Raw genomic sequence first — 25,580 nt, forward strand, 5'->3', positions numbered from 1 at the left:
TTTTATTAGAATAATAGCTGTTCAAATTTAAATTGAATTTTTTGTATATTTTTATTTAATTATTTTATGATCTCAAGAAGTGTAGTTTCAAATTCAACAGTTTGAACCTGCAACAGAACAAAAGATTTCTTTAATCAATTATTTAAATTTGATTTGATGTGACATCATCTTCAATCATTTATATATATATACACGCACACACATACAAAATATATGTATATATACAAATAAATAAAAAAATTATTAAACATTTATTCTTATTAATAGATAATATATACGTACTACAAATTCGAAATTAATTAAACATTAATTATATCTGACAGGTTAAAAAGCAGAAGAATTTGTTGTTAACGTAGGTAAATTGATAAAACATTATTAACATAATTGCGATGACATTAATAAACGTCTAGTGATTGAAACGGTCTGTCGGACGACGCGTGTCTCTTTCAACGTGTTTAAAAGAATAAAAAATAAGTAATGAGAAGAAAAAAAGTGCACGTTGGCTTCTTTATTCTAGAACTCTCGAGAAGAGAAATTTAGTCAGAATTAATAAAGAAATATGTCGACGCCATTTACTTTGTTTATACCACTAATAGAAAGTGTCAAAGAAACAAATTGATTTTTTATCATGACGGATAAACATAAAATTGGGATGAACAAATTTCCTAGCATTCGACGATTCCCATTGTCTTAGGAGCGTGTTGAATGTAAAAAAAAAAAAAAGAAGGATCCCATAAACCGGCATGGCGAAAGAGGAAAAGGATATATCCTTTTAATATCAAACTAATACTTGAAACAAATGCAAGGCATTCGCGCGGATTCGTGACCAATTTACGCTTACCAACGAGACCGCGCTAAATAACCTTGTTTATACGAGATTACTCTTTAAGTTTTACATTAAGTTTAAAAAAGTACTTACGTTAAATTAGCGAGAATCATCATGGCCCCAAAGAAACACAAAACACACGGGCTTTCGGAGTAGCTGACGTAGGATTCGAAAACGGAAATGAGCACTTGACCGCGCTCCTATGTCTTACGCTTTACTTCTCGATTCCATGAGAATACTCGAATTCTATTGGTCCTCCGAATCGAGCCAAAGATGGCGCCCGGAAGTCTGTATTTGATATCATTTGAAAATTCTTTTTTTTTTTTCTTTTTTCCCATCGCATTCTTTACATTCAATTTTGCATTGCCAATTTATTTTCGATAATTTCATTATTATTGTATTATTTTTTTATTCAACAAACTGATTTTTCATTTCTCTCTTTTTCTTATTTATTTTTTTACATATTTTCATTTGATTTCTTTTTTTAATTATAATACGAACATTCAATTGTATTTTCTTTTTTTCAATTTTATAATATTAATTGCGAAATATTATATATATATATATATTGTAGAAATGTGAGAAAAATAAACAAAATATTTAATTCTATTATTAAATTTTTTTTCTTGTTCAATATATAGATCATACATAGAGACAAACGCACATGTTCACATGCATACCGTACTAATAATATTCAGTCAATGCCGCCTTTTTTTCTTGTATACAATGATACAAATAAATGGAAGATCAAACTAACAATAAGTAAATAGATATTTCAAGTTTTCAAGTTTTTTTTTATCCAAATAGATTATCTCTCCTTTTTCTCTATAAAACTGAATTATGTAATTGGTAGTATAAAATGTTGTTTCTTCGATGAGCACAATAGATGCATAACTATCATTATCATCATTTTTTGTTAAACATACCTACCTATCCTTGTAGAAATGTTTACAATGCAATAAACAATAAACAATAAAAAGAAATTCACATTTTTACATTTTTAACATAATGATATTAGTATGTTCTGAATGATTTGTAAGTTTGCAATAACATTTGCAATGGCAATAGAGTGCACAATATATCGCTATACATTGTATAGCTGAAAAACAAGAATAAGTCTTTTGTATTATACACGGGTGCACTTTTTTAGAGCTCATCGTGTCCCTCTTCCTCTTCTTTGTCCTCCTCCGCATCAACTTCTGTTACTTGTCCCGTCTCTGCGGAAGAGCCAGTAGATTCTTCTTCTTGAATTTCTTCTTCTTCTGGTATTTCATCTAGAGAAATTCCTAACGTTTTCCTCATAAGCTGCTCTACACTATCTGCGAAGCTAGCAGTTTCTTTAAGCATATATCCTGAACGAAGAGTTGCTGTTCTGAACATCATAATAGCTATGTCTTTCGCAGTTTGATCGGATGGATCAACCTGAGTTCTACGTAGCAATTCCCTAATTAGAGGATGCCTTGGATTGATTTCCAAAGTTTTCTTTTGATTTAAATAATAAGTTTTCTGCGGATCATCAGACTTTTGATGTGCATTAGAAATTGCTAATCTTTCCATATTACCTGTCCATCCAAACATACTAGCGACAAGAGCACAAGGTGAATCTGTCAAACGTTCTGAGACTTGTGCTTTACTGATATGATCTTTCAAAATATCATTTAACCATTTGAGCAAAGGTTCGAATGATGTTTGCAATCGTTCCTGTATTTCTTTAGCCTTTTCACCTTCGTCTAATTGGAAACCTTCCTTTGCAACGTTTTGGAATTTCTTTCCATCAAAATCAGGAAGAGCAGAAATAGTGTATTCATCGACAGGTTCTGTTAAATATAAAACTTCATATCCCTTTTTGTTTAAACGTTCGACAAATGGAGATTTCTCTACTTCTGCTTCAGAAGCTCCAGCAATGTAATAGATATGCTGTTGCTTAGGTTTCATGCGAGATACATAATCCGCCAATGATGTGGTACCTTTCTGAGTTGAAGAATGGAATTGTAAAAGTTTAGATAATCTAGCACGATTTTGAGAATCTTCGATAACACCTAATTTGATATTTGTACTATATTCCTTCCAGAATTTCTCATATTCTTCCTTAGAAATCTTCTTAATCATATCTAAAACTTTTCTGATAAGTTTTTTCTTAATGACCTTAATTAATTTGTGCTGTTGCAAATTTTCACGCGATACGTTAAGCGGCAAATCATCGCTATCTACGATACCGCGTATGAAGGACAAATAATTGGGCATCATGTCGGTGAATTTGTCGGTAATAAATACGCGTCTAACATATAATTTAATATTATCTGCCTTCGTACCGTATCTATTGAAGCTGTCGCTAGGCTGAACTCTAGGTATAAACAAAAGGGACTTAAAAGTTACTTCACCTTCCGCGACAAAGTGAATCTTTGCCAAAGGATCTTGCGTATCTTTTGTTAAAGTTTTATAAAAATCATTGTATTCCTTATCGTCAACTTCCGACGGCTTCAAAGTCCAAATTGGTTTAGACTCATTTAAAAGTTCCCAATCCCAAACAGTTTTATCTACCTTTTTGGTTTTCTTCTCATCTTCTGATGATTCTTCTACTTTAACTTCCTCTTCCTCTTCTTCGTCTTCAGATTTATCCTCTGTATCTTTCTCGCTTTCTTCTTCTGTAGCTGGTTTAGATTCTTCTTCCTCGTCTACTTGTACAACTTTGCTGCTCCAAAGATAGATGGGAAAGTTTATAAATTGAGAGTATTTCTTAATCAAATTCCTAACGGTATCTTCTTCCAAGAAATCCAATGCTTCGTCTTTCATGTGTAAGCTGATAACACACAAAAATAATGTTAAGCATATTATATGTACGTAATATTAAAAGTAATTGATAAAAGTCATACAATTATTTTTATGTTTACCTTATCGTTGTTCCTCTGTTAAGCGTATCTCCTCTGGGATCTTCGATAATACTGTAACTACTACTGTCGGATTCCCAAATGTATTGTTTATCATCATTATGTTTGGTAGTAACAACTACCGTGTTTGCAACCAAAAATGCTGAATAAAATCCAACACCGAATTGACCAATCATATCATTCATATCTTGAGCATTTGTAACGTCTTGCATTTTACCCAAAAATTCAGCAGTACCAGACTTAGCGATAGTTCCAAGATTATTAATCAAATCGGATTTGGTCATGGCTATACCAGAGTCTGTTATACTCAAGATTTTATTTTCCTTATCAGCTTTTATTCTAATAGCTAATTCGGAATTACTGTCTAAAACATTTTTATCAGTAAGGGACAATAATCTGATTTTATCTAAGGCATCGGATGCGTTAGATATTAATTCCCTGAGGAAGATCTCCTTATTCCGGTAAAGCGAATTTATAATAAGTTTCATCATACGATTGACTTCTGTTTGGAATGTAAACTTCTCTGCCTTAGCACGAAGTTCCTTTATCTGAGCTACATTTAATCCATCCAATTTAATACGTTCTTCATCTCTTTGAATAACTTCATCATCTGAAAATGATATATATTTTATAAATTAATAGGGGAAACACGTCTGTTTGAATATATTTTTAATTCATTCTTTTGTGTAAGCAATGACAAGAATGACAAGAATGACATATGAGTGACAGAATTACATGCTTCACTTGACTGCATAAAATATAAATAATTGTCTTACCGGTACGAGATCCTTCACGGCTAGATCCAAGATCTTTTTCTGCAGTTGGAACTTCATCTTCTTTTTTATCTTCAGCCTTAACGAACCCTTTAAAAAATACATATAAAATGTTTGACATTACAGATCTTGTAGCAAGGATCATTAAGTATATTTTTAATAAATATGAAAATTACCTGCTAAAAGTACCAGGGCCGTTAAAAATATGAATAATTTTCTCATAACTATCACGTTAGTTCCACTTAAAATATTAGTTAAAGCGATAACGTTTTAACGAATATTTAATAAGCGTTTCGTACAACACTTTTTCGCCGACTGTCACGAATCCAACTCAACATCTGCTATACCAAAAAAAAGTAAATAATCTGGAACCAATCGTGTGAGACCACGCAACACGAAAGGACCAATCGCAGAGAAACTCATAGCAACTCTAACAAATGGCGTATTTTGATTCGTCACTCGAAAATACGTGGTCATTACATATTTATTTCGAGAATATTCAGCTATAAATAAGTAGTTGAATTATTTAAAAAGATTAAAAATATATATCTCTGAAATGTTTTTAACAGTTCTCTGAAATGAATTTGTGTTAAGACAATAAAATTTGGAATATTATATTGAAAAGTGAAAAATATTCTCTCTATTACCGACATGTATTAAAAATTTAACAACTATCGGTAAGGTAATTTACTACTCGATCTGTATTACCGACTTGTGTTAAATTTTAACAACTGTCGGTAAGGTAATTTACTACTTGATCTGTATTACCGACATGTGTTAAAAATTTAACAACTATCGGTAAGGTAGTTTAGCGATTTGATCGTCGATAACTTGTTGATATTATTTATCATGTGTCGATATTATAACTGCAATTTAAAATCGTAAAAAATAATAATTAGATCTTATAAAAATGCAATCGATGCGTTTTATATTCTTATGTTTAATCTAATTTAATTATAACTAATATATGATCTATATAATTTCCAATATCACATAAATTGATATATGCGATATAAATTAAATACATACATTTATTAACTCGTAAGTGTGTCTATAATCATGTTTCAAAAGCTTATTCGAAAAAGCAAACGCACTAATAAAAAAAAATGATTATTTTATTAAATAATTGAAAACAAAAAAAGAGAAATACTGCAAAGCACGTAAAGAATGATTATTTAAACAATAAAAAAAAAGAGACGATACTAAAAGAGCAAATTTAAAGTGTTGAAAAGATAAAGAAACGCTATGCGAATGATTAATGACCCTCTAACATATAAATTCGACAAATTTGTATTTTTCTCTTCCTTTTTTTTTGTTAATGCGAATATGCGTGTTGTGACATATCCGTCGTTATGGATACGTCTTCCATCGGCAAAAGAGACCTGCAAACGTACACACATAGTAGTTATAGACCACACATGTCAAACAAAGCTCCTTTTCGAGTAGAAGCAACATGCGAGAATGTAGAAGGTTCTGCGTGCGCGCCTACTTCGCGCAATATGTGTGTTTGAACTATAGGATGCTACTATACGTGTCGATGAATTCGAACATTGTCACTTGCCATTAGTTCTTCTTCCGAGAAGTTATACCCATATTTTATATCATCCCTTTTGATTATTTCCAAGCCTTGATCATTGCGATCATTTTATAGTGATCGATAAACAGAAGACGAAGACAACTTCCGTTCGCCGGTGGACGAGATTGTTTTTCGAAAATTTCGGTGAGTCCAACTTCACCGATCGTTGATTGATGAAATAATAAACAAAAAAAACAAAGCAACATTGATTATGTATACCATATGTCAGACATATGTCTTCTATAGAAAGCTAGCTACCCTTGTAACAATACAAGGCATTCGGCATTGACCGTTTGTTAAATATTTAAGAAACCATTTCCTACTATCTGCTGTGTTTAACTAGTTTAACCCCGGCAGTTCTTTCTTCGGGTCGAACGCGTGTATTTTCTTTATGCAATTTGTGTGTGTTTTTTTCTCTGGATCTACCTAAAAAAAAAAACAGGGCTATTTAAAAAGAAACGAAAATATATTGTAATTTATTTAACAAGTATTTGTATGACTAAATATTACCCCGATCGATTCTCAATTTATAATTGAACCGTTTATTTTGAAAGTGGCATAAGTCACTTTTTCAAAAACAACCGAGTTAATGGCAACACTAATTACAACTGAACGGTATCTTTTCATTTTCAATTAAAAAAAAAAAAAGTGACTTATGCCAATTTCAAAATAAACGACTCACAATTCATACTATTGAATAATTATTTTTAATTTCTTCTTCATATCACCCCGTGAATGAGTTTTATTCTAAATAATTATAGATCTCTTTCGACACATTTATGTTCTCTCATCAAAATTCATATAATTTGATAACAACAAATATCAATTTACTTTCCTTCCTCTTCCTTTATTTTTATTTATATTAATTATTCTATCTATTATCAAATAAAGTACAGTTTCAAATTCAGTTTCTTATCTGAACAAATAAATGAAAGGATACTTATCGATCGTTACTTTTATCACGCAAAGAGATAACCATACGTCGATGTTAAACATATATATATATATATATATATATATATATAGAAAGAGTATACGTAACACTCGAAGAGAAAAAAAAGGAAAAAAAAGAATGATAATAAAAATCCTTTGAAGGCTCGATTTAGATCCGAAACAAATGTATACTTTCTCTTTTGTTACCGTATCATACTTTTGGTGTTTCTGTCATTATTTCATGGTGAGTCATTAAGATTCACGTGATCGTCCTTTCCATCTCTTCTTCCAGATATGTTCAACAGACCTCAGAGTGCAACTACGAGGCAGGAGACTGAAATGATCAATAAGGCCCAGAGAGCCATACATACAACCACGGATTCCATTGAAAAATTACGTTTACTCTGCTTGGCCAGAGGTGCCAATGGCATCCTCGGGCTTGGCAGGTAAGTGACATTTCATTTAATTTCCTTACACATTTTCTTCTTCTTCTTCAATGATTTCTCATTAACTAACAAAACAATTTTCTTAGAGTTTTCAATAGAATTATATCAAATTCGACGAGGAAAAATAATCATAAATTGCAATAACACACGCAAGATTTTTTTATTCAATCTTTCAATGTCGGATGATGAATCACTCGTTTCTTTTTTTTTATATATATATTTTGTTGTTGTTCGTTCGAGCTAATTAAAATGATTCATATGTACGTCGTTGTTCAACAATTCTCAAGGATTGTTTTATCGAGACTATTTTTTTCTTAATTGTCGTATAAATAATGATATTGCCATTTGAAAATAAAATTTTATTGAAAGCTTTTTCTTTTAGGATATATCTAATATAATAAAAATGTTTATCTCTATATATTATCCCTAGGAGTGTTTATCACTGTAAAATCTGTAATCTAAACCGTTTTGTACAACTATTTTCCTCGAATCCATCGATCGAATCATAAAAATAAATTTCGAATTAGCATTTGAATAAAAAAAGAAAGATATTCGACGTTTCTTCAATGATTTCTCATTCCTTTTTTTAGAATATTTCGTCGTATGGACGACGACGGTAACAAGCAATTAAATTTGGAGGAATTCACTAAAGGTTTGAAAGAAAGTGGCTTGGATATATCGGACGAAGAGATAAATGAGATATTTCAAAAATTCGATACCGACGGAAATGGAAATCTCAGCGTCGATGAGTTCATCTACGCCATAAGAGTAAGTTTATATCATTAAATATTAAAATTAAACTAATGTAAACTATATTTGAATAATTCAATTGGATTATGCATAAATTTATGTAACTCGGTTTCATAGCCTACGATGTCTCAGAGCCGTAAAAAAGTAGTTGAACAGGCATTTCAAAAATTGGATAAAACCGGTGACGGTGAAATTACAATAGATGATTTAAAAGGAGTGTACAATGTAAAATGTCATCCACGTTACATAAGTGGCGAAGAAAGCGAGGAAAGTATTCTTAATAAGTTTCTCGGTAATTTCGAACAAAATGCAACGAAGGACGGAATAGTAAGTTTTATTCGTATACGTAATTATCCACAGTGTATACCTTGCCAATCCCATTTAATTAATTAATTCGTTCATTTATTATCCTTATTTTTCTATTCTCAGGTGACTTTAGAGGAATTTATGAATTATTATAGTGCGATAAGTGCGAGTATCGATTATGACGCGTATTTCGATTTAATGATACGTAATGCTTACAAGCTTTAAAAAATAAATTCTATATTATTATTATTATTATTATTATTATTTATCTAAAAATAAATTAAAGCATCTCACGCACACGAGCTTCTGTTTGATTAGAATTATTTTGACGAATGTGATACAAATTTTAGGGTGAAATAGCACGGAAATAATTCAAACCATGTTATTACAATTTTTCATGGAAATAACTATTATCGATCATTACTATTATATACGAGTGCTGTGAAACTATGATTATATAAGGATCGTTTGTAACAACACGATATGCATATATATATTTAGATGTATATATAATTTCGATTATCAAAGTTCTCCACGTTATATCCTCTTCTCTCAATGTTTGACAAAGTTGGTTGCAGGGACCAATCTAATGACATATATACACGTGTACATTCATTTCAAATCCTAAAATTTATATTTCAGCTTTTATTTTCATATCTTTTTAGAGTTACCCCTATGCGAACAAATATTAATTAAATTGTGTATATTCATGAACAAATAAAATTAATATTCTAACAGTGTTATAAACAAATATTCACATTGATTGAACTAACAAAATATTATTAAAAAATAAAAAAAAAAGATAAATTGCATCGGCCGGGAATCGAACCCGGGCCGCCCGCGTGGCAGGCGAGCATTCTACCACTGAACCACCGATGCTTGTATGACACTGCTTGCTAAAAGCATATCAGCCAAAATATTAACCTAAATTTACAATTGTTATATATACTTGAAAAGTATAATTAAACACTTGTGCTAAAAACAGACGTGCCACGTATGTCGAGATGCTTTTGTCTCAAAAACAACAGCAACGTGTATACCACGTCGATAGGTATTTGTTGCAGAAACAAAAACAATGCGTCATCACGTCCGCTAATAAGTTAAATCGTAGCGCAATTGGTTAAAAGACTTTTATTACGTTATTAATATTGTAAAAAATAATTGTTTGTAAAAATATAAAAAATATAAAAGCAGAAAATGCAAAAAAAACTCCCAGGCGGGGAATCGAACCCCGGTCTCCCGCGTGACAGGCGGGGATACTAACCACTATACTACCTAGGATTTTTCTATTCTAGGCAAAATTTGTCAAAATTACCTATGAATTTATTTATACGAAGTATTTTTTTTACAATTTTATCTTCATGTTCAATTGCATAAAAAATCAATTCCTTCGTAGTTATATTATATAAAGGAGAAAGAGATGATTATGATGATATAATATATATTTTATTTAGTTAGTTTGTCAGGATGATGGGCGCAATGATTAATTATTAATTGAAGATGAAAGTGTGATATATACATATATTTAATCTCACATAAATTCGCTTAACATAAGATTTTCGTAATAATATAATCGTAACCATAAGATAACCATAAGATAACCATAAGAAAACGTAAGACATAAGAAAACCTCCTTTTCCTTTTTCTCCATTATTAACATTATGCATGGCACCAACGTGGAGCCACCGGCACTTACCCGATAGTTTTCGCATGGCACCAACGTGGAGCCATCGAGACGTCATAATGTGTTAAGGATAATAAAAATGTATATATTTAAATATACTAATACTTGTGTGTGTGTAGTAAAAGGAATCTGGTCGAGCTGGTGACAAACACTTTAAGAAAATACAAAAGTCAATGATGAAAGAAAAAATAAAGGAAGCAAGACAAAAAAAATGCAAATTGTTAATAGAAGAGAGGGAAACAGGATTCTTAGAGTAGGGGAAAACCCAGAAAAAAGAAAACCTATATAAGAAATACGCTCTGAAATAACTATTCGTAATTAATCTTATTTGTCAAGGTAAAGCGCGGTGGCCGTGACAATTTGAATTTTGGCGGTAATTTTCTTCCAATTATCTTTCTCTTTGTTTCTACCTCTCTCTTTTCCAACCAATCACACGGCCATTTCCCCTTCCATGGTGGATCACCGTACACACTGATCTATTTAACATAAATACACATACGCATACACGCAGCGCAACAAACATAACCTATTATTTTCTTCTATCTTTGTCTGTCTCGTTGGTTTTTAATCGAACTCTCATGACCTTTTCGGATGCGCGTATCGCACTTCTTCTTATTTCTTTTTCATCGGCCATGGTTCAATCTCGGTCGTCACACAAGCGACATATTTTATAAACATAAAACAAAAAAAATCCTAAGGAAAGAAAAAAACTTGATTGAGGGAAAAAGATATGAGAGCAACGCAACGTATTTAATTCTCAGCGTACAGTGCATACTAAACGTCAGCGTGGTTAGGTTCTCTTTTCTATTCCTTCTCTCTCTCTCTCTCTCTTTCTCTCTATCTTTGTCTATTTGTTCATAAACAAAATACTAAAGTGCATAGGTGAAGGTTTGTTTTTGAATTACCAAATCTTAACTGTGGCTCGTCGTATGTGAAACTTCATTTAAAAACCTTCTAAGTAAAGGAAAACACATACATAAATACGTGCAGATTTGTAACAACTTTCTTTTGTTTTTTTTTTTGTGTGAAATATCACTCATTCTTTTCTTACAAAAATTACAATGGGATATTCCGCTGTTATTCCTGTTCTCTGTATTCTGTTTGGTAAGTACAAAATACGTATAAACATTTATTTTGATTTATATTTTCTTTATTTTAATACTCTTCATTTTTTTTTTTATTTTATTTAAAGCGTTATACTTTGTGTAATGGACATTGTACTTATCAAAAAAAAAAAAAAAGACAAAGAAAATCGTAATCTGAAGTTAGATTAAAAGTTTTGAATTTATAATGAAGAAATTATATTGATTAGCGTAGTTATATAATCGAAATATTCGATTAGTTTATTTGTTTGTTTTCTACTTTAATAATATACATTCGTTATATATATATCGATAGTTTATTTATCGATAATTTAAAATGCAATTAATCGACTTAGCAAACTTTTGCGTTATTATCGAATATTTTGATTATGTCAAGAAGCTTTAAATTCGTTTATGAGATTAAAAGAATCGCCAAAAGTGTTTAATGCCTTTTTGTTATATACGAATGAAAGTTAATTTCATTATTCAATTTGTTTATGCTGACGTAAATTAAAGAAATATGCTTTTTACAGAAAATTTCATTTATATTAGCCATGAAAAGACATAAAACAGTCCACTGATATAAATTTTACTGTAATCTAATCAAATATATTGTTATCATTATTATTATTGTATTTGTAGTTATCAATTTGTAATAATATTTATTTTTAACGAGAGGCATCATTATTTTTTAATTATATTAATTATTTGTTCTTTTAATTTCATACAAAATTATATTACATATGTTCATGAAGACATTCGTTGTTTTTATAGAGAAATAAAAAAAAAAAAAATCATTATATTTTTGTTCGTAATGTTTTATAAATGAGCGATAGAAATGTTTCTTGTTTCCTCCAAAGAAAAATAAACGAAGAATTAGTTTCAAAGTCCATAGATCACATTATATTATACGTTTGTCTCTATAATTATGGTATACGTCATGTACACGTGTCTACATGTATGCGTGTTAGACAGTATAGCACATCTACACACATATCTTTGTTATGATAATCTTATTAATGAGATTAAAATTGTTAAAATGAACTATTATCATTTTTAATAAATAGAAAAGTTAAATTATAATTACGTACAGATAATTATGCTATGCAAAACACGTTTTTAGGAATTTGATTAATTACAGATCTTATCCGAATGCAAAAAAAAAACATGCATGCTTTTACAGTTAAAGATATTCTTCTTATCATTATGTAACATCAAAATAAAGAAAAGAAACAAGAAACGAATTAAAAAAAAAAAAGAAAAGAACATGATCAATGATTTATTACAGGTTTTCTTGGATATGGCAAGACACAGGAAAATTTACCATCCGCCGAAGATGTACTTCAGCAAGCGTCCAATCTTGTAAATCATCCTGAAATAAATAATTTAAATATTTCTGCATTTCCGAGTATCCAAGAGACAACAAATCTTTTCGAACAAAAATGTCAAAAGAATGGTGGACCTAACGCGTTTCAGAATGCTAAACGTGCACAATCAGAAATGGAACAGTGTCTTAAATCGCTCATCAACATGACTGAGTTAAACGCGGAGATGGAAAGCGCTAAACCTAAGGGCGAATTGGACGAAGTTTTTAAAAAATATTGTCGTAGAAGTCCTATTTTTAAAAATTGTGTAAATAACTTTACTACTGCCATTGAGCCCTGTCTGGAAGAGAAAGAACGCGAGAATAAAAAGATCGTTCTGAATATCACCGAATCTATCCTCAACTTTGTTTGTTATAAAGAAGGAGATAGAATTGCTCGTATGTATTTTGTTTTTATATATGCATAAAATTGTTTCAATATTAATAAATGTATATTATAATGTCAATTGATGTTTTGTTTTTTGTTTTATACAGTCTTCATAGCAGCGGGAGGACCAGACTGCTTCCAATCTAAGCAACAGGAGATTCAAGACTGTGCCAATGCTACATTTGGCAGTTATATTCCTACAACTGATCCTACAACCGGTGCATTGCCTACACTTAATAGTTTACCATCTTTAATATTTGACGATAAAGAGTGCACGTAAATATATGCTTCAATATTAGATCTTACATAAATATTTATTTTACATATAACATAATAAATTTATATGATTTTTTATCAGGGATATGAACAACCTACAAGATTGTGTTGTTAGAGAATTAGAAAAATGTTCTGATCCAACGCCTGCAAATATAATGGAATCTATATTTAGATTCATAAGGAAAGTAACACCTTGCGAAAGATTATTAGTTAAAGTACGAAGTGCTGCTGTTACCAGAGAAGAAACCAAAAGTTCTTCTACGATTGCTACACCTATTTCGTTGATGATCATTGTTACTTTTTTATTACAATTTATGCACCATATAGTTTTGACATAACAAGTTAAATCAAAACTTTAGCGGTGTGTAAAGTCTTCTTGATTGGAACAATATTCGAAATCAATATAATTTTAATTATATAAAAGTACTACATAAGAATTCTATACTAAAGTAATTATAAAATACAAAAATATGATTAATTTTTTATTGAAAATAATATTCATTATTTTATTTCTTTTTTCTTTGTATATCGATTAATGGCAGAAAGATTAAGATAAACTTATCTTGAGTACCTAAGTTGTCTTACGACAACGAAATTGCCTAATTCTTATAAGAACAAAGTTATTCTATAATTACTCATATAAGTATCAGTGAAACTTAATAATCATTGAAGAAATGTATAAACAACGACAAAGTTTCTACTTTCTGTATTTCTGTTTTTACATAAAACAAATTGTTTGAATAAAATGTTTATTTTCTTATTAACATTTACTTATTTATCATTTGAATGTAATGCAATAATTTAATAATGATTACTTGTTATTTGTAATTGTAGCAATAATTTACTTAGTGTGTTAAAATGTATATTTTTAAATGATACTTTGATAAATTTAATATATAAACAGATAAATATGAACCTGAACTCTATGAAATATAAAGATTAATTAATGTACTTTTGATTTAAGAAAAGATAAGAAATATTTATATTGAAGTAAATAGACTGACTACTGTAAAACAAAATAATTATTGCAATAAATATTATTTCATAAATTAATTGACATTTTAATATTATACATTAATAACAATTAAGTATATTATTATTAGGACACGTTTATATGTATTGATATAAATGTGCATCAGCATATATATATATTTCCATGTATCTTTAGTATCATGGTTAATATAAATATAATGTTGCTAAAAAATAATGTAATATAAATAAAATAAAGTTTTATATATTCGTTTAAATAAAAATATATACCTTATTTGTTATTCTAATTAATGGAATTCTTTTTTCTCTAGTTTCTTTAACATTAAACAATATCAAATCAAAAGAACAAATGATAATTATGATGCGCGAGATGCACAATATTGCGCCGTAATTTCTATTGCGATAAAAACATCCGGACATTTGATTGGTTAGTCGAAAATTTAATTATGATATTAAGGAAAAATTTGTCGGGTGCGCATGCGTATACAAAGAAAGCTTCGATAAGTTTCGGGTATGTTCGGTTGTTCGTAAAGGCAGTGCACTTGAGAAGGCCCGTCGAAGGCTGTTCTCGTGTATGTTTTAAACAGTCCGCAACATGTTAATGAGTTTTTGTCAAATTCTTATTAAAAATTCGTACAGTGGATTCAGTATACGAAAGAAAATAACTAGTGCCAGACATTTACCCTCTTGATCAAGTATATTTTTTAGTATAAATTGTGAAGGAAGAAAAGTGGAGAACGATGCCAGGCAAAGGAGGGAGAAGAGGAAAATCCGGTAAGAAGAACAATAAAATATTAATTGTAATTTTCTTTATATAACGCCTAAATTAATTCAAAATATATTTCATTATGATCAATTTATTATTTAAATATCGATATATTGTAAGATTTAAAGTTACGATGCGACACGTGATACCCCGAACATCTTACAATTATCGATTAATCGTTCTTCTTCTCGAATGATTCATCCTTGGTAAAGAACTTATTTACTTCTTCTTACGTCACAATTTACACACACATGCTCGATTAAAATCCTTTTTTTTACTACGTGTTACCTACTTATATATACGTATGAACGTTCAAATCCTAATACCATAATATTTGTCTAGTTATGAAGTATTGTTATCGATAACCATATGATTACTTTCCTTCCGCAATCTCCATGTGACTTTCATGCTTTTTCCACATGGTTCTAGATGTAATTTTATTTCTTACCATTTTCATCGATCTATCGTTTATTTTATCAAGATTACTCATTTATTTTACTTTATTATTTTAATATTACGATAAAATATAGTAATATATATTATTTTATTTCTTATATTTATATATAACGTAATAATAATTAATTAACATATAAGTGTTTCACAATATGTGATCATGCTTTTCTAATCGTACCTTTTGTCTTTTTTACTTTTTTTTTTTTTTCTAATTAATTAGGAACCTAACATTACGAAACATTACTGTATCTTTCTTATTTTCTTTTATTTCATTTTATTATAATTATTAGGATATTTTGTTTATATAGTCTTCTTATAAGATTTCGCAAACTTGTGCAATCTTAATGAAAAATGTATTTCCTTTCTAGACGATTATTTTTATTTGATTGTTTCCTTTCTTACTCTTTGTATTTGACTTTATTCTTATTGTTTCCTTTACGTGTAAAATATTGAACTTTAAAAAAATATGTTATTAATAGATATAAAAAATTAAATGACGTTTAATTTATAAAGCATTCGGTTTAATGTCATGTGTGATCAACTGTAACAGCTGTTCCAGTTTCACACATTGTGTAATGTACCATTCACTTTCACATATTAGCTATAAATGATTTAACAATTACAATCTGTTAATATATACGAGTAGATTTAAAGATATATTAGTAATAAATATTCTTCTTTGTCATTCTTAATTTTTAGAATATGTTTGTTCCTCTGTTATAGTTTTATAAATAATATCAATGAATTTATTTTAAAGGGCACGGTGGAAAAAAAGTTGAAATAGCATCTGATGAGGATTCGATCAACAATGATGCGTGCAGTGTCTCTAGTGGTCAATCGGATAATCGCAGCATGCCCGAAGATGTAAATGATAATGAGGTTGATGAAATTGCGCAACAAGAAACGTTTGAGGAAAAATTGAAAGAAGCTATCGATGGTCTAACACAAAGGAGTGCTAAGGGCAGAATTATTTGCTTCAAGGGAATTGAAAAGATCTTTGCTATTAAATACGTTCCAGACTTCATAGAGGATAGAAAGATTACCATTTCCGATTCTATTGAACGAAGTTTAAAAAAGGGGAGATCTGAAGAACAGTTGACAGCAGCTAGATTGAGTACTTTACTTTGCGTTCAACTTGGAATTTTTGAAAGTGCTGAGGCGATTTGTAGAGATTTGAAATCTACATTAATTTTTGTTGCCAATGATACTGCAGCATCTACAGTTGCACGTTCTGAAGTAAAACAATATTCAAGATTTATTGTTGTATTAATTATTAATGTTTATTTAAGTTATATTGCTATATTTAATATTATTATCCTTTTAGTGTTGTTGGGCATTAAGCATGAATCAATTTTTGTCTGGTAATGATGCAGCTGATACACTTGATATCGTCCAATTATTATCCGGCATCTTTTCTGGCTCATATTTAAAAGGAAATGGTACAATAGCAACAGTTTCTGCAGATGTAGCAGCACTTCATGCAGCTGCAATTTCATCATGGACTCTTCTCTTAACTGTCATGAACCCAGCAGATATATATAATCTTCTTGCCAGCGATAAAAGCAATACTTACATGCCGTTAGTATGAAATAAATATGCGTATATATACATATATTTTTTATCTAATCTGTTTAATTTAATAATAATAAAAATTTACGAAATTATAGCTCTCTTAATAGACTACGTGAATTATTGACATCACCTCATCTTGACGTAAGGTTATCTGCAGGTGAAGCTCTTGCTGTTATATTCGAACTTGGTCGTGAGTTTTCTTACGATTATGAACAAAAGTGGGCAGACAGTCTTATCGATGAACTTAAGGAATTAGCTACTGATTCTAATAAATATAGAGCAAAGAAAGATCGTAAACAGCAGAGAGCTAATTTCCGAGATATATTACGGTATATTGAGGTAAACATTTTGTTAACATTTTCTATCTATACTTATCGATAAAAGAATAAATTGAAAAGTTATAAACTTAATTGTGAAATGTTTTTCAATTTTTCAGGAAGATATTGTTCCAGAAATGCATGTTAGATTTGGACAAGAAACGTTATATTTAGAAGGCTGGTGTACTCGTACTCAATACAATGCTTGCTGTCGATTACTTGGCCCTGGTATAAACATCCATCTAGCTGAAAATCAATTATTGCGTGAAATTTTCGATCTGGGTAATAAAGTGTTGCCTATACCATCTCAAAAAACAACCAAATTAGAGAGAGTAAGTATACCTTTAAAGGAAAATATTATTACGATTGTAATATATTATTCATTTTATTGTGAACAATATCGCATTATTTTTTCAGACTTTAATGAATGCTGCTGCTTTCAAGGCGCGTACCATTCTACGCAATAAAACTAGAGATAAACGATCTGCAGCCATGGCACCGTAACTTCCACATATTTAATTTTTTCTATTTCTAAAATTTCTTTCATTCAATAAAGTAAGGTTTTTTATTTACTGTATTTAATCAACAGTATCGATCATTATTTAACGTTTTTCTTTCTTCATTATATATGAAGGTTTATCATGTCAAACTAAATAAATTATTAAATTTTAAATTGTTCACAAAAAATTATGCAAAGTATAAAGACGTTTCATAAAAGAAAAAGAAATTAGAAAATTGATTACTTTATATAATTGATATTCTGTATATACAACAACAAATCTATATTCATAAAATTTCAGATATATTAGTAGCGATTAGAAGTTTTTCTAATTGTAAGTAAAAAAAAAAAAAAAAAAATAAAATATCATTACAGTTTGATTAATTTTTTAATTAAATTTTAAAATGCTTATATTTGTAAAAATTTAAAGCATATTTTATATCATTAGATGCAATGTGTTTTAACTTTATAGCACAGTTAAAATATTTTAATGAAAGAACTGAGAAATAGAACTAAATATTTACATAATTGTTAATTTAATAGTTACTATTCAATTTGTCTAAATAATCGTGTATAATTATTATAACGTTATATGAAGTATTTATATTCATTGTACATAGTAATTATGTTGTAACGATGATCATAAAAACAAAAATTTAAGGATATAAATAAAAGTAGTATCTTGGATTGCATGAAATTATTATTACACATTATTTTAGACTTTATTTTTATATATTTAAAGCAGTCCTTTCTTTATATTCTATAACAAATACTTTTTGGAGAATATATAAATAATATATCTATTTTTGCTTTCATGCCAAAAAGATGAGAACAGTCCTTAAGCAAAAAATTATACCGATATAAATAATTGAAAAGTATTAAATGTTTTTTTGGTTTTATAGTAAGAATAATTATTAGTATTTGTACTTCAGCGTTTCGATTCTACTTACTTTTTTTTTATCACCCACATAATGTACGAATATAAATAATGTTATTATATCCTAAATATATCAATTAAATGTGTAAATTAATTGTTTGTTTCTTGAATTCTTTTTCAGATAGCATATGCCATCTGTAGCCTAAAATTTTTGATACTTCTCTTTCCGTATTATCATAACTACGGCTATTCATCTTTATCCATTGATAATGTTCCGGTGTCCAGCATGATATTTTTAACCAATCTCCATCACATCTTTTTAAAACCGCATTACGTCGTACATACAAGCAACGAAGGAATTTTGCCGTTGTAACTATTTCTAATATCGTCGATGTTGATATTTTGTCATGAATCATCTGTAAGGAAAGATTAATTTTTCTTATGAGAATTAAATTAGTAAAGTTATGCTGGAAACACACAAAAAATATAACAAATTTATTATTATATATGGGATAACACTGTTAGTTTTATTTTTAAATTGATTTTATCAGCATTAAACTATAAATCACGTATAAAATTCACAGTATAAAAAGCGAATTATTCTTCAAAAAAGAAAAAGAAAAAGAAACCGAAAAGCTTATTTAAAATTTAAACAGAATATTTAACGAATTACAAAAGTGTTAAAAGTTTTAAGGATAGGAAATTTTGTTACAGAGAACTTACACTCTAACTCAGTAAGAAAGTCTTTCATACTGCAAAGATTCTCATACATATCTTCACACAATTAAGGCATTAATTAGCATCAATCAATGTAGGGCTTAAGAAGAAAGCTATCACAAATGACAAGAAAATGTTTGTTTAAACACAAAATGCTACCAGAGTATGTAGATTCGGACACATTTTGCAGAATTGCACTAATGCTTCGTCTAATCTTTTAGAAAAATTTTTATGCAAATAATATCTTGTTATTCCCTTGAATGCATAAATTCGAATCGTTGAATCGAAAAACGAACCATGCGTGATTATCCATGATGGTGAAATCTGTAATGTCTTAATATGGTTAAATATATATACAAATTATTATAATATATTCTTTATATAGAAATATATTATATTAACCTGTGTATTTGGATTGTCTATAACTATACTATGACACGGTACAGCACTATGTTCTAATAGATCTATCGGTAAAAGTACATCGGTAGGTTTACCACTTTCTATTTCAAAATGTACTTTTATATACGGATTATTTGACCTCATTTTTATCCACGCTGCTCTTTTTGGCTAGAATGATATTTTTATTAGCACGTTGCTTCTTTTTAAAATTATGAATATTCAATAATTTAGTAATTATTTAAATATTACCAATCTAACAGTTGTATCCTTTGGACTATATCGATTCTGCAAGATATGAAGATGTTTTAATCTTGTATGTCCAAGTAATTCAATGACATCTTCATGAAGATTTTGTGGACTTATAACAAGAATCTTTAAAAATAAATATACACGTGTATATTTGAAAGTAGAGTCGAAAGTTTTGAAAAGTATTGAAAAGTAGATTCTTTTTATGAAGACTTACATTCAAATTAAGAAATACTCCTACATGTAACAACGGACAGTAGTACCTGGTAGTATTTATTAATATTAATTTTGATAAAGTATGAGTACAATTTTCACAAATATCGTCCATTAAATGTAAAGCTTCTTTACTATCGAGCATTAAATCAATTAATTCTAAACATTTTAAATTCTTTAAATTTCTCATAAGCCTCTTCAATGCTTCCAGTAGTTTTCCTCCTGTACCAAAAAGTCTAATACGATCAGGATCATCTCTATTTGCCATATTACAAGGAAATGTAAACTTGAGCCTTCGAATATTAATGCCTACACCTGCTACAGAGGTATTGTCTGATCCTTGTCTTTCGGTATACCAAGATATCATATTCATAAATTCATATAAATTATAAAAATTTAACATAGGTTCAAATATAAGAGTACGAAAATTTTTTCCAACTTTGTTAAGACAAGTCGACGTTCTGATATGATCCAGAACATATTGCCAACCGCTATAATAATTAAATTTTCCTCTCGTTAATGTTGTATCTTCTAACGTAAATGTTGACCATACATTTTGCAATTGAAATGCGTGATACCAAGACCGACATACAAGAGATGCATAGTATCGTTCACGTATCGTTAAATATGAAAATATTTCTTCTAATAGTATATCGGGTAATCTATCCCAATAACTAAATTCTTTGGATGACTGTTCATCTTCTGTATCTTCTTCCCAATCTATATACAATGCTGTAAAAGTTAAATTAATAGATCCTCGATTCTGTTTTTTTATTTACATTTAAATTCATATCTTTAAGAAAAATTTTAATTTTATAACATTTTTGTAAGTAAAGATTTATTTTCCTAAGATATATATATGAAATTATTTAAAAATAAATTTGAATTATTTTTTTTCATTCTTATAAATATAGAGAAACATAGCCTAAAAATAATTAACTTACCCTTGTCTTCTTCGTCAAATTTCCAACAGCCTTTGTTCATTTTTAATACTTAAAAATATATAATATAAGTAATTTCTCGCGACAATAATTTTCTCGAATTTCTTATTTAATTTCTCAATTATTTAAGTATTTACTTATTGCGTTTAAAAACACGGTATATTAGAAAACAGCTGATCAAATGCTACCATAGTGTATACGAATACTTAGAATGGGCAAGAAGGTTAGGTCTAGATCTGAGACAAGTTGTGTTTTTTTATTAAAAAGATTGTCAAGTGAAACGACTTCTCTTAATTCCTATAAAAATATGATTTTTTCAGGATCAAGGAACCTGACAGTGATTATACTATATTGATATTTAAAAAATTATTCTATAATAATACTACATTTTAACTCTATAAACAAAGATTATAATAACACGTGATTCATGTAAGCAAAATACATTTTAATATTACCATTGTTTTTAAACATAATTATATTCCTATGCATTTTAATAATTGCAGATCTAATTAGTTAGAATGTTGCCAATACAGAATTTTATTTGTGAACAGTATATAAGAAGAGGTACTCTTTTAGCATCCATTTTACTAAGAAGGTAAGTTATTTAATTTCCTACATTAATTAAAGTATATATATGTACATTTAGTTAATTATTTGTCAAAGAAGACTTATATTTGTCTTCCTTTTTTTAGATCATTAAATCCAACAGCAAGTATTGTCCATATACAAAGAGGAAAAAGGAATAAAAACAATTGCTATGATACAAGTAATATAAATACATTAATTCGTCCTGTGCCTGTAAAGTCTAATCCAGATGATATTAATATAGGAAGCGAATTGACTGGTGATTTAAATAAAACAAATTTATTAATAGTTTTAAACAAATTCATAGAGATCAAAGAAATTAAAAGTTTAGCACTGGAATATGGACTAGATGGTATGTATACTATTTCAGATTCTCATTTCTTTCATATTATTATTAGTATTATTATAAACATGAGTGTACTTTTGAATAGAATAAAATATATACTTTTCTATATAGATTATTTGCAGAAAAAAGCGTTCATAGAATTTAGAGAATATTGTGTTCAATCGCAATCATTGCCGACTGATCTTCATATTGTTTTAAGCGACATTCTTCAAAATGCTGCAAATATAACAGATCTTTTTCCCTATTTTTTACGTTTTGCCAAAAAAATGTTTCCACACATAGAATGTTTGGATGATCTTAAAAAAATTAGTGATCTCAGATCGCCTGCTAATTGGTAAGTGTACACATTTATTAAGTAATCTTTAAAAAGTAAATAAGGTAATATACATAAGATATCTGAAATTTTTCTGACCAAATATATATTCATAGAATACGCTGACACCGTTTGGCTGGAAAAACCTCAGACACGCTGTATTTAAATTTACTTTTTTAATTGAATTGTAGGTATCCCTCAGCAAGAGCGAAAACACGAAAAATTATATTTCATTCTGGTCCAACTAACAGTGGAAAAACTCATCACGCTTTAGAAAGATTTATGAGAGCAAAAAGTGGAGTATATTGTGGACCTTTAAAGTTATTAGTTTCAGAAGTATATAATAAATGTAATAGTATGGTTAGTATATTTGATCATATATTCTCAAAGTATTTTAAAATATAAAAATAATGCTAATAAATTTCTTCTCTTTCGCTCTCTCTTTCTTTCTATATTTTTAATCAGGGAACTCCTTGTGACTTAGTTACTGGAGAAGAAAGAAGATATGCTCGTAGTCCAGATGATCCTGCAAATCATGTATCTTGTTCAGTGGAAATGGTTAACTTAAATACTTCTTGTATGTAATCATTCTTTTGTGATATTTCTATTTCTATTGTATATTTTTCAAATTATTCTTTTTATCATTGCAGATGAGGTCGCAGTAATTGATGAAATTCAATTACTTCGAGATCCTGGCAGAGGATGGGCATGGACGAGAGCTCTTCTTGGAATTCCTGCAGATGAGATACATCTTTGTGGTGAAACAGCTGCGATAGATTTAGTAATTATCTATTTTTTAATTTATTTTTTTTTAGAGTATTTGTTAATTGTAAAATTATTATTTATAGGTAAAATCTATTTGTCTGACAACAGGTGAAACCCCTGAAATTCGCAAATATAAACGGTTAACACAGTTAACAGTAGAAAATACAGCAGTTGGATCATTGAAAAATATTAAACGTGGTGACTGTATAGTTTGCTTCAATAAAAATGACATATTTGCTGTTACACGTCAATTAGAAACACAAGGGATAGAAACTGCTGTAATATATGGTAGTTTACCACCGGGAACAAAACTTGCGCAAGCTGCTAAATTTAACGATCCAAATAGTTCTTGTAAAGTATTAGTAGCAACTAATGCAATTGGAATGGGATTAAATTTGTAAGTTTCTTATATATTACATTATAAATGTTTATATAAAAATACTTGTATATAAACAATATATTTTGTTTATGTATATATATATATATATGTAGACATATTAGAAGAATTATTTTTTACTCTTTAATACAACCAATGGTGAATGAAAAGGGAGAAAAAGAAATGGATACAATTTCTGTATCAACGGCTTTGCAAATAGCTGGCAGAGCGGGACGTTATGGCACGCAATGGAACACAGTAATATAATAATTCTCCAAAAATGTAATTTTCATTTAATATTTGAAACATTTCTATTGCAACTTTTCTGTTTAGGGCTATGTCACAACTTATAAACCACATGATCTTGCAACGCTGAAAAATTTACTCAATCAAACACCTGAGCCAATCATTCAAGCTGGTCTTCATCCAACAGCTGATCAAATCGAATTATATGCTTATCATTTACCAGAAACACCATTGTCTAATCTTCTGGTAATAATATTAATTAATATAATTCATTGCTAGAAAATAAGCAAGAAGAAATAATATATTTATTATTTCAGGATATTTTTATAACACTATCTACAGTCGATGATTCTTTATACTTTATATGCAATACTGATGACTTCAAATTCCTCGCTGACATGATACAACATGTTTCTTTACCATTACGTGCACGATACGTATTCTGTTGTGCGCCAATTAATAGAAAACTTCCATTTTCATGCGCTATGTTTCTAAAGGTAGAAATACTAATATTTTGTCTTCAGGATAGATAAATTATATAAATAACTATAATCTATATATAGAAATATATATTAGATTAATAATAGAATGTTATTTATTATAGTTTGCCCGTCAATACAGTAAAAATGATAAAATCACCTTTAACTGGCTATGTGATCACATTGGTTGGCCATTCTCAACACCTAAATCTATACTTGATCTTGTTCATTTGGAAGCTGTGTTTGACATTATGGATTTATACCTTTGGTTAAGGTATTTATAATATATACATAGAGAGATTTATAAATATTCATTTAAAACATAAATATATAATTAATGCATTTTTATGCAGTTATCGGTTTCCAGATTTATTCCCAGATACTAATATGGTACGAGATGTGCAGCAAGAATTAGACTCATTTATCCAAAGAGGAGTAGTTCATTTGAAGGAATTAATTACTAGTTCTATGACTGGTATAATTGTTCTCTCTTATTTTTATATTATATTATATTATATTAAATATTAATAATATATCGAATTATTTTTATTCCACAGAAGGGAACAGTGGAGAAGCATCAGAACGAGATGAATTTTATGTACAAACACGGAAACATAATTTTTATAAAGGTAGAATTTTAATTACGTAATAAATTAGTCATTAGTAGAAATGATAATAAACAAAATTTGTTGTTATATTTTTAACGTTTAATAATTATTAAGTGTAGCAATGAATTCGGTGTGATTTTTAAGAAATTTAGTATTTATTTATAAAGTAATCATAAAGTAATCATTTATATTTTAATATCAAGACACCAAATTTACTGTTACATCTAATATGTGTGACTCGTATTGATAATTTTTTATTACATTGTATGTATTATATAAATACTTATTATTATTAATATTATATTTTAGGAAATAATGAATTTCGTAAACGTAAGCCCTCTATACCCATAAGAAAGGGTAAATTAACAGAACGATTATTGGCAGAAGGTTTGTTAACACCGCAAATGTTACAAGAACTTCAAAATGAATGGACCAAAAAGAAAAAATAATAAATTATTTTTTACAAAAATCAGTGACCAAAATCCGATGTAAAAATGTTTAATATCAAATAAATGATGTTAGAACGCTACGTTATCATCTAAAAAACTGATTTTTTCCTTTCTTCGAATAACATGATGGTA

At 28.8% G+C, this 25,580-nt stretch overlaps 5 protein-coding genes and 2 non-coding genes across 9 annotated transcripts; 3 read left to right on the top strand and 4 right to left on the bottom strand.

The window, feature by feature from the left end:
- Positions 1 to 1,425: 1,425 nt before the first annotated feature.
- On the bottom strand, positions 1,426 to 4,833 carry LOC106789013 (endoplasmin). The gene is made up of 4 exons (XM_014752801.1): positions 4,664 to 4,833; positions 4,491 to 4,577; positions 3,718 to 4,324; positions 1,426 to 3,626 (listed from the first exon to the last, which is right to left on the bottom strand). Exons 1-4 carry the CDS (start codon positions 4,707 to 4,709, stop codon positions 1,973 to 1,975), a joined length of 2,394 nt encoding a protein of 797 aa, XP_014608287.1. The 5' UTR covers positions 4,710 to 4,833; the 3' UTR covers positions 1,426 to 1,972.
- Positions 4,834 to 6,064: 1,231 nt separating this feature from the next.
- LOC106788992 (calcyphosin-like protein) lies at positions 6,065 to 9,093 on the top strand. Its single transcript, XM_014752762.1, has 5 exons — positions 6,065 to 6,207; positions 7,289 to 7,442; positions 8,033 to 8,210; positions 8,310 to 8,519; positions 8,622 to 9,093. Exons 2-5 carry the CDS (start codon positions 7,291 to 7,293, stop codon positions 8,721 to 8,723), a joined length of 642 nt encoding a protein of 213 aa, XP_014608248.1. The 5' UTR covers positions 6,065 to 6,207; positions 7,289 to 7,290; the 3' UTR covers positions 8,724 to 9,093.
- Positions 9,094 to 9,306: 213 nt separating this feature from the next.
- On the bottom strand, positions 9,307 to 9,377 carry Trnag-gcc. The gene has a single exon. It is a non-coding gene; the product is annotated as a tRNA-Gly (tRNA).
- Positions 9,378 to 9,707: 330 nt separating this feature from the next.
- On the bottom strand, positions 9,708 to 9,779 carry Trnad-guc. Its single transcript has one exon. It is a non-coding gene; the product is annotated as a tRNA-Asp (tRNA).
- Positions 9,780 to 10,739: 960 nt separating this feature from the next.
- LOC106789006 (interferon-related developmental regulator 1-like) lies at positions 10,740 to 17,966 on the top strand. The gene is made up of 9 exons (XM_014752791.1): positions 10,740 to 11,286; positions 12,553 to 13,026; positions 13,123 to 13,291; positions 13,374 to 13,602; positions 16,263 to 16,736; positions 16,825 to 17,078; positions 17,168 to 17,411; positions 17,509 to 17,721; positions 17,807 to 17,966. Exons 1-9 carry the CDS (start codon positions 11,244 to 11,246, stop codon positions 17,891 to 17,893), a joined length of 2,187 nt encoding a protein of 728 aa, XP_014608277.1. The 5' UTR covers positions 10,740 to 11,243; the 3' UTR covers positions 17,894 to 17,966.
- A 622-nt stretch (positions 17,967 to 18,588) lies between these two features.
- LOC106789005 lies at positions 18,589 to 21,376 on the bottom strand. 2 transcript variants are annotated; one of them, XM_014752790.1, is made up of 6 exons: positions 21,285 to 21,376; positions 20,345 to 21,072; positions 20,131 to 20,253; positions 19,885 to 20,049; positions 19,642 to 19,806; positions 18,589 to 19,181 (listed from the first exon to the last, which is right to left on the bottom strand). In XM_014752790.1, the coding sequence occupies exons 1-6, from the start codon at positions 21,322 to 21,324 to the stop codon at positions 18,903 to 18,905; spliced, it is 1,500 nt and encodes a 499-aa protein (XP_014608276.1). In that variant the 5' UTR covers positions 21,325 to 21,376; the 3' UTR covers positions 18,589 to 18,902. The 2 variants fall into 2 exon arrangements, 1 of the variants encoding a protein (XP_014608276.1); XR_001381957.1 differs by having other exon boundaries at positions 18,602 to 19,181; positions 19,489 to 19,806.
- Positions 21,377 to 21,412: 36 nt separating this feature from the next.
- Positions 21,413 to 25,520, top strand: LOC106789004 (ATP-dependent RNA helicase SUV3 homolog, mitochondrial). 2 transcript variants are annotated; one of them, XM_014752788.1, is made up of 16 exons: positions 21,413 to 21,504; positions 21,602 to 21,710; positions 21,785 to 21,876; positions 21,974 to 22,218; positions 22,324 to 22,546; positions 22,717 to 22,885; positions 22,991 to 23,102; positions 23,176 to 23,306; positions 23,374 to 23,687; positions 23,783 to 23,924; positions 24,000 to 24,158; positions 24,230 to 24,409; positions 24,517 to 24,665; positions 24,745 to 24,866; positions 24,949 to 25,020; positions 25,309 to 25,520. In XM_014752788.1, exons 3-16 carry the CDS (start codon positions 21,800 to 21,802, stop codon positions 25,446 to 25,448), a joined length of 2,235 nt encoding a protein of 744 aa, XP_014608274.1. In that variant the 5' UTR covers positions 21,413 to 21,504; positions 21,602 to 21,710; positions 21,785 to 21,799; the 3' UTR covers positions 25,449 to 25,520. The 2 variants fall into 2 exon arrangements, with proteins under 2 accessions (XP_014608274.1, XP_014608275.1); XM_014752789.1 differs by having other exon boundaries at positions 21,487 to 21,526.
- Positions 25,521 to 25,580: the final 60 nt, after the last annotated feature.

The sequence above is a fragment of the Polistes canadensis genome, unplaced genomic scaffold, assembly GCF_001313835.1.
Source record: "Polistes canadensis isolate GaletaPanama2010 unplaced genomic scaffold, ASM131383v1 scaffold_160, whole genome shotgun sequence".
NCBI lineage: Eukaryota > Metazoa > Arthropoda > Insecta > Hymenoptera > Vespidae > Polistes > Polistes canadensis.

Excerpts from the sequence above, each read along its gene's own strand:
- LOC106789005 (XM_014752790.1), bottom strand. The coding sequence starts at position 21,324 with ATGAACAAAGGCTGTTGGAAATTTGACGAAGAAGACAAGG. Across the intron at positions 20,050-20,130 it reads AGGATACAACTGTTAGATTG|CCAAAAAGAGCAGCGTGGAT; the intron begins GTAATATTTAAA and ends ATATCATTCTAG. Across the intron at positions 19,182-19,641 it reads GTCCGAATCTACATACTCTG|ATGATTCATGACAAAATATC; the intron begins GTAGCATTTTGT and ends CTTTCCTTACAG.
- LOC106789013 (XM_014752801.1), bottom strand. The coding sequence starts at position 4,709 with ATGAGAAAATTATTCATATTTTTAACGGCCCTGGTACTTTTAGCAG. Across the intron at positions 4,578-4,663 it reads GGCCCTGGTACTTTTAGCAG|GGTTCGTTAAGGCTGAAGAT; the intron begins GTAATTTTCATA and ends TATTTTTTAAAG. Across the intron at positions 3,627-3,717 it reads AACAGAGGAACAACGATAAG|CTTACACATGAAAGACGAAG; the intron begins GTAAACATAAAA and ends GTGTGTTATCAG.
- LOC106789006 (XM_014752791.1), top strand. The coding sequence starts at position 11,244 with ATGGGATATTCCGCTGTTATTCCTGTTCTCTGTATTCTGTTTG. Across the intron at positions 11,287-12,552 it reads TGTTCTCTGTATTCTGTTTG|GTTTTCTTGGATATGGCAAG; the intron begins GTAAGTACAAAA and ends GATTTATTACAG. Across the intron at positions 13,027-13,122 it reads AGAAGGAGATAGAATTGCTC|TCTTCATAGCAGCGGGAGGA; the intron begins GTATGTATTTTG and ends TGTTTTATACAG.
- LOC106789004 (XM_014752788.1), top strand. The coding sequence starts at position 21,800 with ATGTTGCCAATACAGAATTTTATTTGTGAACAGTATATAAGAAGAGGT. Across the intron at positions 23,688-23,782 it reads ATTGGAATGGGATTAAATTT|ACATATTAGAAGAATTATTT; the intron begins GTAAGTTTCTTA and ends ATATATATGTAG. Across the intron at positions 25,021-25,308 it reads GAAACATAATTTTTATAAAG|GAAATAATGAATTTCGTAAA; the intron begins GTAGAATTTTAA and ends ATTATATTTTAG.
- LOC106788992 (XM_014752762.1), top strand. The coding sequence starts at position 7,291 with ATGTTCAACAGACCTCAGAGTGCAACTACGAGGCAGGAGACTGAAATG. Across the intron at positions 7,443-8,032 it reads GGCATCCTCGGGCTTGGCAG|AATATTTCGTCGTATGGACG; the intron begins GTAAGTGACATT and ends TCCTTTTTTTAG. Across the intron at positions 8,520-8,621 it reads ATGCAACGAAGGACGGAATA|GTGACTTTAGAGGAATTTAT; the intron begins GTAAGTTTTATT and ends TTCTATTCTCAG.